At 31.4% G+C, this 14,336-nt stretch overlaps 1 protein-coding gene across 1 annotated transcript in view; it reads right to left on the bottom strand.

Annotated features, from left to right (window-relative positions):
* Window positions 1-1,174: 1,174 nt before the first annotated feature.
* The window catches only part of LOC140450152 (sensory neuron membrane protein 1-like), a 436,941-nt gene continuing 423,779 nt past the window's right edge, over window positions 1,175-14,336 (bottom strand). Inside the window, exon 9 of the mRNA XM_072543598.1 lies at window positions 1,175-3,868. Within this exon, the coding sequence (XP_072399699.1) occupies window positions 3,713-3,868 (156 nt within the window). The 3' untranslated portion in view covers window positions 1,175-3,712. The remainder of the gene's footprint in view (window positions 3,869-14,336) is intronic.

Raw genomic sequence — 14,336 nt, 5'->3', positions numbered from 1 at the left:
CCTACCTTTATCAAAAGTTTGGAGAGTAACAATTAATTGATTCTTCCTGAAATATCTTACTCAGGTAAAATTGTATTCATAGACTGTTATGTAGTTTCACTATTTTTTTTTGCTTCAGGTCAAATACCAATTTCGGCGCAAAAATTTGCTAACTTGCAAAGTTTGAAAAAATTTTGTGGAAAGGAAGCTCAGGATTATTTTACCTCACTGGTGCACAATTAATTAAGAACATGGGGGACATTTTTTATTTTGTTCCATGAAAAAACCTTTTAAAATAATCGAAACAATCTTCTTATTTTCTTATAATAATGGATCTATTAATTTTTTAATTTAACTATTTTTGTAGACCTAAAATTGTTTGTACAATAAAAATATACTTGAAAAAAAAAAACAAAATTGCTATACATTCAGGGAAAAAACGGGCTAAGTCAGAACCAACTTTGAATAAATTTTTTAATGCTTTCAGTTTTTAACCTTATGATCTCAGATAGTTTAAAAGCATAATGGTAAAAAAAACACAAATTCCACTTCAAAAACTTTAGTGTTTGTAGCGTTTTGAACTTTAAAGTTGCTTGATCTTAAAATCAGAAAATGTGACTTAACCTATTTTTCCCCTATACCCTTTAATTTATATATGCAGTGTATGGTGCAATGCACATTTAAAATCACCAACAAATTTAAAACCTGAAAATTATGGATGGACACTGATAGAAGAAAAATATTACCACCATTCGTTTGATGACCCTCAGTGTCCTACATTTGTTGATATATCTTCAAATATACTGCAATTTGGGTACATTATATTTGACACATATTCCATATTTAGTATGTAAATCTTTAACAAATTTAATTTAATTTTTTTTTGTCCGACAGTTATTTATGCTTGTAATTTATATTTGAAATATAATACTTGTAAAAAATCATAATCTATTATTATTTTAGATAGGCAAAGTAAAAATGAAGAGAACGATGAGGACATTATTAGTTCAAGTGATGAAGAGTTAAATAACAGTTCTGATGAAGAATGACAAAAATAAGTGTAATTATTTAATTATTTTTTATTGTATATATATATATGTTTATATGTTTATATAAATATATGTATATTATTTTTACAAATTTTTTTAATAACCATAAAAAAATATAACATAAAATATCAAATACTTACTTAAATACCAGTAATCCTTGTTATACGCATAATTCTCAATAAAACGGTTTAACAAATGCGAATTTTTGCATTTCACGCGAAAACTAACTGATTTTTTCATGGGGCGCTCCCGCACCATTTGATTTGACCGCCAATAGTTTAAACATTAAATAATTATCTAAAAAATGAACTTTGTACTTAGTCCGACGGTTATTATTAAAATTTAGGTTTTGCGTAATATCTGAAATTTATACAGATTAAATAAATAAAAAAATTGCCATTTTTGTCGGACTGCAATTTGGGTACATTATATTTGTCGCATATTTCATTTAGTATGTAAATCTTTCACAAATTTAATTTTTTTTTGTCCGACAGGTATTAATAAATTTCCACAGACTCGTGGTAAAGCCGATTTTCACTGTCGGACGGAAAAATCGGGGAGTACATTTTGTCGGACAATTTAAAAATAGTTATTTTTTGAACAATACAGAGAAAATCAGCTTGTTATTACTAAATTTTTTGAAATTGTTTTAATGGCATGTTTAGTTTGGTGGACTCCCTTATGGAACTAAAATTTTTGTCGGACAAGATTTTTTCGGATGTTTCACGAAGTCGACTTTTGTATTCATTAAACAGCAATACATTATTAATAAATTTGATACATCACTTCAAAATGGCCACTTTTGGATAAGCTGGAGAGAAAAAGCACCCGGTACAGAAAGTATCCCAAGAGCTATTTGGGGGTCGAATAGTAGTGGTCCCGAGTGATACAGTATGTCGCCTGACACCTAGACTAATTGTATTTTGTATTCAAATATTTACTGTTTGGTGACGACAGCGTCAGGGTTACACGTGTTAATTGTCTTCGTACATGTGATACTTATGTTCCAGTAAGGCACTTATTTTTCAAGGGCATTAGTAATTATTGAATTTTTGTGGGTTTGTGAAAAAAATTTTGTTCGATGTTTAATGGAACTATTTGGACTATTAGTTTAAAATGGAATAAGGGATGTGGTACTTCTTATTTGTTATATATGATAAGAGAGTGATATATCTGGCACATTTCAAGGAAGGATCGCTTGTGATAATTTTGTTCTCTACAAAGTATTTGACATTAGTGGGATCTATACTGTATTTTGTTGAGAAGGCATGATGTTCAAGGGCACAAGACAGTTTAGAATTCGTAATGTCGCTTTTATGAGACGTTAGTCGACCTAAAGAGAGTGGCTGGTCTGACCGATGTAGCAGGAGTTTCACTCTGCACAGGGTATGTGATAGGCGACATTAGTTTGTTCTTAAGTGGCCAATGGAGTTTTGGTCTTTGAAAATAACTTTTCAGCAGTTCTATTGTTTTTTAAAGCTATCATGATACTTGCATGATATGATGATGGTTGATAGCAAAGTGTCTGAAATTCCAACCAACATCTATCCATCCATATATCGTAAAATCAACAATATATTTTAATTTAGATTCTTTTCGATGGCTCGGTAGTTTTATGTATACTTTCTATGAAGTATTTAGAATATTTCTGATTGTAATTTAAGTTTATTATATACGGATTTTTAATATGAAATACAGTGAAATACTTTTATGTTAGTTAAAATAACAATCTGTCATTACGGCTGTTTAAAAGTATTGTAAAATAATCCATGAGACAACGTCGGAAGGAAAAAGATATTTATTTTAACAGTTTTATTAAATTGGAGTTCGGGTAGTTCTAGAATAGTACTAGAATTGAATGAATGAACAACGATCGAAATAAAAGTCATGGCAAACCTATCAAACAATATCAGATTTTTAGACGACACTATCCCACTAGCGGAGACTATTCAATACGAAGGTAAGGCGATCCTGACTCAACTGTTTTAAAACAACGGTTGAAAACTAACGAATCCCCATGCTTTCACGTTGCCAATAAATAATAGTTGCGAATGCAATCGTTCAGACCGTAATTTTAAAACAGTTGCGCCGTGGGCGCTGAATCTTACAGACACAATACTGAACGTTAAAATCATAATTTATGTCAATTACAAAAACACAGCAACAAGAAATATTAAATTTAAATGTAGTGTGAAGATGAGAATAAAGAAAAAAGATAAAAAGTTACAATATCTGGATCATTTGATTACATGAGATAAGTGTTTGTTATTGCAATAAATAATACAAGGCAAAATGCAAGTAGCAAGGAAAAATGAGTATTGGAATAATAAACATTTCCTGCCTGTAAGTAGTACAAATGAAGTTTTATAGTACTATTCTGAGATGCAGTGTGACAAGTGAAAGTTGCCATGATAAGTTTTAATACTCTTAATGCAGACGCTATCTAAAGAATTAGAAATAAACTTAAATACAATGATTAATTTTTATCAATTATTTTATCGATAATTAATTTCCATATACTTTCTTAAAAGTACTTAAACACATACATAATAATAAATCATATACAATACTATTATCACAAACTTTCTGTGTTTATTGCCAAAATATGGTGTAAGGTGCCAAAATCAGAAACTGAGTGATCATTCTTCTCAATGCACAAAAGGTAGAGGATGTTCCTGAAAAGATCAAGGTGCTTGTCTGTAGATCAGTGTTAAAGCTGATATCAGTAAGCAAGCTACTCCAATGACTATCACAAACCACTTAAGTATATTGACGGTTCTGAGGGTTTTGAAAAGATTCTCTTGTAAAAGAGTTATGTATTTGTCTTCAATAATGACACTCTGAAATTAAAAAAAATAAATATTAGTAAATTATCTACTAAACTATCACTATCTTTATTATCTAGCTTATATTCCCAGTAGTAACGCTAAAATATTGCTTTGAATATTATTTTTCTGTTATCTTTCCAATTCCGAAAGTGTAATTCAAAGTCCGAAAAAGTGTATTTCGACGAGAAGTGAAGAACATTGCAGCGAGTCATGGTGTAACAGCTAATTCTGAAAAATTTGCAGTAATTAAGGATTGAGCAATACCAAGAGATAAACACGAAGTTAAAAGTTTCCTTGGTCTATGTACATATTACCAACGTTTTGTCAAAGGATTTGTCAATATATCAAAGCCGCTAACAAAGTTGACGAATAAGGCAAAAAATATACACAAAGTGAAGTGTCAAAAAGCTTTCGAACAACTACAAATGTGACCCGAGGCAGGAAAATTTGTGTTGGACACCGATGCCAGCAACAGTTCAATAGGAGCTGTTTTCTCCCAAATACAAGATGGACAGGAAAAAGTCATCGCTTACTTTAGCAAAGTCTCGAAACCAGAAAGAAACTATTGCGTTACCAAGAGAGAATTGATAGGCGTAGTGAAGGCTGGCGGCGAGCATTTCCATAAATATTTGTATGGCAAAAAGTTTCTTCTTGTAAGAAATGTTAGAACGATTACAAAAATATGACTACAAGATCAAACAAAAGCTGGAAGAGTTCACTTAAATGCTGATGCTCTTGCAAAACGGCAGTGCATTGCAAATTTTAATCACTACCTTAAATGAACCGGATAAGACGACCAAGGGCGAAACTTCGAGTTAACCCTCTTCCAAAACGTTTGTAAATTAATTGGTATCAATAAGACCAGAACGATAGCCTTGCATCCCCAATCAGATGAAATGGTCGCCGGATGGTTTAAACATTTGTGTAAAGTTGTATTCGAATATCAAAGAGATTGGGACCAACACATTCATTTATTCCTAATAGCCTACCGCTCTGCCGTGACTGAAACTACAGGCCAGACTCCAACCTGCCTGATGTTGGGTCGTGAAGTTCGTTTGCCCTGTGACCTAGAGTTTGGCTGCAGACCTTTCTAAGCACGTGTTGCAAGCGAAGAATATGTCGACCGCCTGAAGTTCAGAATGAACAAAATTCATGAACTTACCCGACAACACATCCAGTTAGCCAGTGACAAAATTAAAGATCAATATGATTCTCGATGCAAGAATAAAATATTTGAAGTAGGTGATCTTGCAAAGATAATAGAAAGATCCGTATAAAATTAAAAAGAGAAATAACGACGTAATATATCGAATTAAAAAGTTGCCAAAAGGTAAACCAAAAGTTGTTCACATAAATCGTCTGGCATCTTTTGCTGGCTCAAATGAAACAGAAGATGCACGAACCATTCAACATAAAATCAAAAATCTCCGGCGACCAAGCTTTAAGGAATTTATGTCAAATTATGCAGGAAGAAAACGTGTTTGATTCGGCGTGACGACAGTAGTTTAACAGGATCTTTTTAGTGTTCCGGAAAACGTCTCTCCAACCTAATGTGTTATCCAAAACCTCAAGATGACTAAAGGAATCTCGTCCGTAGTCAATAATAAGTTCGGTCTCTTGGATGAGTTAAAAAATCAGCAGCCTAAAGTTGGAAGAGTTCTGCCATTAGAAGATGGTCCTCGATGTTTGTTGTATATGGTGAAGGAAGTCTTATACAGATAGGGCAAGATACGAGGACATATGGCGTACTTTAACTAATTTAAAGAAAATTGTGTGCAGTTATACTATCAAACATTTCGCTATATTGTGAGAAGCATGTTTGAAGTGATCTTCCTAAAAACCGGCGTACCAGTTACTGTACATTATCGTGTTACGTTACTCGAAGAGGTCGTGCCTTTTAAAGTGAGTAGACTGTTATTTTTTCTTGAGGGGTTTATGCAGAGCTGAAGAATCCTCTAGATTTCGTTATTCTGGGCCTACATATAGAGTTGCTGATCAGGACGCTCAAATTTAAGAGGGAAGCGCGATGGGGGATTAAACGTTGGTATAGGTATCGGAGGGGTTGTTCTTTTGCTCGTAAGAGCAAACCAATAAAATCTCCGGTAAATGCCCAACTAATAGTGACGAATGGGTCGCAACTAATCTAACAAGTCAGCCAGCTCTGCCAACGAATCCTACCTCCTACGTCTACGAAAACATCGGTCGCGTAATCCCCGGCAATATATGGCGTATTGTGCCTTATAATCGGAACACACCAGCGAACACTTACCAACTCGCAGAGTTCACCTCACAATCCCTAACGTGAACAAGACATTCAAATCATTCAAAAGATTGCTACAATAAAAGATGTCAGTGTAATAAATAAATTTCAAACAGGCATCGGCCATAGACTAATCAGATCAAAAATTGTTCTAGATCTGAAACTAGAAAGAATAAAATTAATCACAAAACCAAGAGTAACCGGTATAAATATTAACAATCTAAAAGAAAACTCAGATCACTACCACAGGACAATTGATGAAAGAATACATGACAAAATCGATAGCTCCTAATTAATGGAAATTATTTTTGATAGCGCCAAAGAAATCGGAGGCCCGCAACAACAAAATGAACATAGTAAACTATCTGATAAAACTAAAATAATGCTAAAAAAAAAGAAGGGAAATGAAAGAAAGTAGCAACATACAGAGAATACAATACACAGAACTTTGTAAGACAATAAGTAAAAGTATTAAGGAAGACATAAGAAAATACAATGAAAGACTTCTAGAAAATGCAATCGAGCACAGTAAAAACTATAAGAATACTAGAAAAGCATTAATCATTGGGAAGAAGCCAATCGTTGTTATAACAAACGAAAACACCAGAATTACAGACAGAAATGAAATAATATAGCTCGTAACTAAATTCTACAGCGAACTATGCAAAGGCCCTGACACATTTGAAGAAGTAATCAGTTACCAAGAAGATGTACCAGAAGTCCTTCCGGAAGAAGTAAAACCGATAATTGCAAAAATAAAAAGCGGTAAAGCAGCTGGAATAGATGGTATAACAGTGAAACTGCTTAAATACGCTGGCAATAAAACCTGAAAAATCTTAGCAGGCATATTTACAAACTGCCTAAGATCGAGATGCATACCAGACCACTCAAATACAGCAAACATAACTCTCATTCATAAGAAAGGTAGCAAAGAGGATATCAAAAACTACCAACCTATAAGTCTAATACTAATCGTAAACAAGATATTCACAAAGATCGTCAACAACAGATTAACAAACGCATTAGATGCTGCACAGCCGAGAGAACAAGCTGGCTTCAGAAGTGGATTCAGTACCATAGATCATATTTATAGACTTTGAGAACTAATGAGTAGAGCTAAAGAATATGAAATACCGTTAGCATTAACCTTCATAGATTTCGAGAAGGCTTTTGATTCTATACATCCCAAGGCAGTAATAGAAGCTTTAACCAACCAAGGCATTGATCCGTACATAGAAACTTTAGCAAATATGTATAGACAAGCAAAAGCTAAGGTAAAAATTTATGAAAACACTCCAGAATTTCCCACTTCCAGAGGCGATCGACAAGGAGACGCAATAGCACCAAAGCTCTTCACTGCAACTCTAGAAAATATATTAAGCAAAATCAACTGGCAGAAGAAAGAAATATCCATTGATGGATTATACCTCATCTGCTACCAGATGGATCTGCCATCTAAGATTTGCAGACGACATCATTCTGATTGCTAATAATCTTGCAGAAATACAAGAAGAGACATAAACGACCTAAATGCAGTTAGCAATAAAGTTTCTTAATATTGTTCTGAGCATGTTAAAGTAATTACTATTTAAATGGGAATAAGCCACAATTAAAGGTTAAAGTATGTTTATTGACGTTTCAATTTCCACTTCGGAAATCGTTCTCAAAATACAAATATAAAGTTGGCCTAAAAATGAACTTGACAAAAAAGCAAAAACCATGTATGTACAACGAGCTAGTGGATGTCCAAAATGTAATAATAAACAACACTGCACTTAAGACAGTAGACGAGTATGTATACCTGGGACTATTAATATATAAATCTGACTCCTTACTTCCAGAAATCAACAGAGGAATGAAACTAGCTTGATCAAAGCTAACATTCAAATCGAAGATGCTAATCCACCTCAAAAAAAGCATTCGACCAGTGTATACTACTAATCATGATATACGGCTGCGAAACTTGGACACTAAAGAAAGAGATATCGAAACTAAAAGTCACTTAAAGGTTAACCGAGTGATGCATGCTAGGTATAACAAAGAGAGATCGAAAAATAATAGAATGGATCAGACAGAACACCAAGGTTACTGATGTAATCCATAGAATTAAATCTTTTAAATGGCAGTGGGCGAAACATTTAGCGAGAAGAACTGACAATAGGTATTACAATGTGGTATCCAAGAAGTGTTAAGATACCAAGAAGACGTCCAAATTTAAGATGGAACTATGACATAAAAAAATAAGAAAACTAACCAACATGGTTCTAGAAAAGCGAATTTTATACAATCGTGGGCTAAAAATATGAAAAATGAATATGTAAAGGAGGCTACACCATATTTGGCAGAATGTGCTGAAAATGATGATGATAAATACTAGCGGTTCTAATTTACCTAAATATATTTATTTATAAGCTTATATATATATATATATATATATATATATATATATATATATATATATATATATATATATATATATATATATATATATATATATATATATATATATATATATATATATATATATATATATATATATATATATATATATATCGAGAAAAGGAGTACGACCGTCAATCCAATATAAACTAAGGTACACTCGAAGAGTGGTGGGTTTTTCGGTCAAAGTGGAGAAATAAAAGACAAAGACGATGGCTACTTCATCTATTTATTGAAGACGTTTCGCTTTCTGCTCAGAAAGCATCATCAGTTCATCTAAAAAGAACAATATGAAACCAAACATCCATAGAGAAGTTATAACCAAAGTGTGTTACCTTACAAAGACATGTAGCAGTCAGTGATGTTAAAAATATGAAAAAGCTTACAAAGCTGGACATTCAGAGTTAACGTTGTATATAACAATTAATTGAAACTAGGTAAAGTTTGCAATTTGACAAAATTAGCACAGCAAAAGAACATGTGATAAAAATACATGTATATATAAAAAAATTTTATAAAAACTTAGTAAAAAACATTAAGGTTTATTTTAAAGTGTAAAGAACTAGAAAGATCATTAGATTGCACTTCCAACAAATTTATTTAAAAAATTATATTTTAATTTTAACTTTAGGTAACATTATAAGTTATTAAAGATTAATAGTAATAAAGATAAAATGAAGTTACCAGTCTTTAGCTTACTGAGGCTCGTTGGTAAATGAATTTAAAGGTTTGACACCCACGCACAACAGCGTGAGTAGAAGTGGCCTTGAAGTCACAATGACATAAACAGCAAGGCAAGCTACCAACCTCTATGTATTAAGGCGGTATATTCAAAGAATGTGATAAATTTGGTTGACAACTTGTCGTTAAAAAAACAAGCAGTGAAAGGAAAAGGTGGTTAGATCCAAAGGTTCAAACATTAAGGACCGTAATGAAAAGGATTCTATGAATCAGATTCAATTTAAAGTTTTATCAAACAAGTTCATCAAAAAGAACAATTACTTAATTATGTAAAAGTGATATTGACAAATATTAATAAAAAGTAAGTTGATAAATCTTAATTAAAGAAAGAATAATTTATTTATATTTTATTTTTATTTTTATTTAAATTTATTATAAGAAAATGTGATAAAGAAAACCCCAAAATGGGACAAAATTTAAGTAAACAACATATCAAGCCTAATTCTGTAAAATTAATGCATGATAAATTTGGCTCAAATTACTAATGTCCGTTCTCTTATTAAGAGTATTAGGATGTTTTAATATTGCACACATTTCTAAAAACTGTCTTTTAACGAGATTGCGTTCAGTGCCAAGAATTTTAACTTCATTAAAGTTTACTTCATGCTTAGTGTTAATGGCATGTTGGGCAAGAGCACAAGTATGCTTAGATAAATTGATATCACTGCGGTGTGTCGTAAGACGCCCTCTCAGTGATCTCCCAGTCTGACCGATGTAACATGAGTCACACTCAGCACAAGGTATATGATATATTACATTCACTTGTTCCAGAAGGGACAGAGGTGTTTTAGTTTTAGAGAACAAATTCCTGACAGTCTTAGCATTCTTAATAGCAATTTTAACAGGTACGTTATTATGTTTGTACAGTTTAACGAGTTTCTCAGTAACTTGAGGAAAATAAGGTAAAGAGGAGTAATGGGTAGTTGGATTCCCAAGTACAGTATTAGGCAGAACAGTGTTATTAATTGAATTATTTGATATCATTCTAAGTTGGTCACCATTGGGTATATCATTTAAAGAAGAACCATAGCTTTGAGCGAAAAGGTATTTATTAATAAGGGAGGATGGATAGGAATTCTCAATCAGAATATTTTTAAGTAATTGAAAGGATTCCCTTCGATTAATCGGATGTATCAGTCTATTTAGCCAGCTTAAAGCTTTAATAAGGTTTAATAAGGTTTAATTTAATAAATTAAACCTTATTAAAGCTTTAAGCTGCAGGCTAAATAGACTGATACATCCGATTAATCGAAGGGAATCCTTTCAATTACTTAAAAATATTCTGATTGAGAATTCCTATCCATCCTCCCTTATTAATAAATACCTTTTCGCTCAAAGCTATGGTTCTTCTTTAAATGATATACCCAATGGTGACCAACTTAGAATGATATCAAATAATTCAATTAATAACACTGTTCTGCCTAATACTGTACTTGGGAATCCAACTACCCATTACTCCTCTTTACCTTATTTTCCTCAAGTTACTGAGAAACTCGTTAAACTGTACAAACATAATAACGTACCTGTTAAAATTGCTATTAAGAATGCTAAGACTGTCAGGAATTTGTTCTCTAAAACTAAAACACCTCTGTCCCTTCTGGAACAAGTGAATGGAATATATCATATACCTTGTGCTGAGTGTGACTCATGTTACATCGGTCAGACTGGGAGATCACTGAGAGGGCGTCTTACGACACACCGCAGTGATATCAATTTATCTAAGCATACTTGTGCTCTTGCCCAACATGCCATTAACACTAAGCATGAAGTAAACTTTAATGAAGTTAAAATTCTTGGCACTGAACGCAATCTCGTTAAAAGACAGTTTTTAGAAATGTGTGCAATATTAAAACATCCTAATACTCTTAATAAGAGAACGGACATTAGTAATTTGAGCCAAATTTATCATGCATTAATTTTACAGAATTAGGCTTGATATGTTGTTTACTTAAATTTTGTCCCATTTTGGGGTTTTCTTTATCACATTTTCTTATAATAAATTTAAATAAAAATAAAAATAAAATATAAATAAATTATTCTTTCTTTAATTAAGATTTATCAACTTACTTTTTATTAATATTTGTCAATATCACTTTTACATAATTAAGTAATTGTTCTTTTTGATGAACTTGTTTGATAAAACTTTAAATTGAATCTGATTCATAGAATCCTTTTCATTACGGTCCTTAATGTTTGAACCTTTGGACTGTGGAAATTTTTATTAATCTTTACCTGTTAGCTGGCTAACTAGTGACGTCATAATATTATAATATATGATATATTGGATTGACTTCTCTTGCTTTGTTCTTTGTTGACAGATCAATCACTGTAGGGTTAAATGGTGATAACCACCTTTTCCTTTCACTGCTTGGTTTTTTAACGACAAGTTGTCAACCAAATTTATCACATTCTTTGAATATACCGCCTTAATACATAGAGGTTGGTAGCTTGCCTTGCTGTTTATGTCATTGTGACTTCAAGGCCACTTCTACTCACGCTGTTGTGCGTGGGTGTCAAACCTTTAAATTCATTTACCAACGAGCCTCAGTAAGCTAAAGACTGGTAACTTCATTTTATCTTTATTACTATTAATCTTTAATAACTTATAATGTTACCTAAAGTTAAAATTAAAATATAATTTTTTAAATAAATTTGTTGGAAGTGCAATCTAATGATCTTTCTAGTTCTTTACACTTTAAAATAAACCTTAATGTTTTTTACTAAGTTTTTATAAAATTTTTTTTATATATACATGTATTTTTATCACATGTTCTTTTGCTGTGCTAATTTTGTCAAATTGCAAACTTTACCTAGTTTCAATTAATTGTTATATACAACGTTAACTCTGAATGTCCAGCTTTGTAAGCTTTTTCATATTTTTAACATCACTGACTGTTACATGTCTTTGTAAGGTAACACACTTTGGTTATAACTTCTCTATGGATGTTTGGTTTCATATTGTTCTTTTTAGATGAACTGATGATGCTTTCTGAGCAGAAAGCGAAACGTCTTCAATAAATAGATGAAGTAGCCATCGTCTTTGTCTTTTATTTCTCCACTTTGACCGAAAAACCCACCACTCTTCGAGTGTACCTTAGTTTATATATATATATATATATATATATATATATATATATATATATATATATATATATATATATTTACTTAACTTAGATTTATTCAACTTACATTTTATTGATTATTTTGTCAATGTTACTTTTACATATTTAAAATAATTGTTTCTGATCAAATAGTTTAATAAAATTTTCATAGAATTTATAGAATAATATAGATTCATAGAATCTATATTATTCTCAGTTACAAATGTTATGAACCTTGGACTACTGGAAGTTAAATCAATCTTCACCTGTTGCTGGCTATTCTGCCATAACATAGACTTTTTAAAATACGCCTTGCTGTTCTGTCATATTTTGACCTCAAGGTCACTGTCTTTTCGCGTTCGGCGTGGTACCTAACTGCTTGTCGCATTTCACTGACAGCGACTGAGAAGCTTAAGAGTGGTAACTTCATTATATATATTTTTTTAAATATCTCTCTAATTCAATTTTAATAATGTTACTTAAAGTTAAAATCAAATTTAACTAGATTATACTGTTGGAAGTGCATCTTATGATCTTTTTGGTTCTCTATAAATAAATGTTTTTCACTTAGGTTTTTTCACATATTTTTTATATACATGTACCATTACCACATGTCTTTTGTTGTGCTAAGTTGAGTTAATTTATAACTGTATTCAGTTCCAATTAATTGTCTATACAACATAATATTATAATGTCCATTATCATAATTTACATTATGATAATGCACATTTAATATATTAAATGTGTAATATTAATTACATGATTGCGCTGTTAGAAAAAATATAGTTAGATAAATATATATTGGGGTAGACCAAAGCTGAGGTGGATGGACGGGGTAACACAAGATACCGAGAAGATCTGAGTCGGTAACTGGAAAATGCAAGCAAGGGACAGAATAGAATGGCGTAGAAAGCTTGAGAAAGTCGAGGCCCTCTAAGGACTGTACCGCCAAGATGATGATGATGAATATTAATTACACATTTAATATCTTTGACTGCTACATATCTTTTTAAGGTAACACACTTATAATAACTTTTCCATGGATGTTTGGTTTTTCATATTGTCCTTTTTAGATGAACTGATGATGCTTCCTGATTAGGAAGCGAAATGTCTTCAATAAACAGATGAAGTAGCCACCTTCTTTGTCTTTTATTTCTCCACTTTGACCGAAAAACCCACCACCCTTTCTTAATTATATATATATATATATATATATATATATATATATATATATATATATATATATATATATATATATATATATATATATATATATATATATATATATATATATATATATATATATAAGAAATACTGGATATTAATATTAGTGACTGTCGATATAAACAAACAACACAGTTTATTAGGGTTGCAGTCAGAAAATTGGCCGGGATATTAATGAAACACTCTTTTGACTTTTTGTCTAGCTTTCGGAATGGTTTTATTCCTCTTTGAAGACACTGTAATAAGAAAAATATGTAAATATTTATAAAATATCACAACTCTTCAGTGCAACTTACTAGTCGTTGAGATTTATAAAAGCATTGACACTCAAGATTAATAACACACATATAAAATATAAAATAATGGACAAAATACATTCTAAAATTTTTAAAATTTAGGTAAAGATAGTAAAACTTAATTTATGGCATCTTTTACTGGTGTGTTTTAACTCTGACACATAGAGAACAGAAAATAAAAACCCTATGATTGAAAAGTAATTAGGTGTACTTAATATATATTTCTTTTTAAGAAATACCAGAGGCCCATCTTGGATGATTTTACTTTTTAATTTTTAAACCTGTCTTAATGGTATGCAACATGTTACGCATACAAGTGTATTTTATGTACAGATAAATATTTATTTTATTTTGGATGTTTTTCCAGTAAACAACAATAAATGTTGCTCAGTTTATCTATGTCAGACTTTTTATTGACG

This window comes from Diabrotica undecimpunctata, chromosome 9 (assembly GCF_040954645.1).
Source record: "Diabrotica undecimpunctata isolate CICGRU chromosome 9, icDiaUnde3, whole genome shotgun sequence".
Lineage (NCBI taxonomy): Eukaryota > Metazoa > Arthropoda > Insecta > Coleoptera > Chrysomelidae > Diabrotica > Diabrotica undecimpunctata.
Note: the sequence above shows the minus strand (reverse complement) of the source record. Positions and strands in the feature narration are given on the sequence as shown.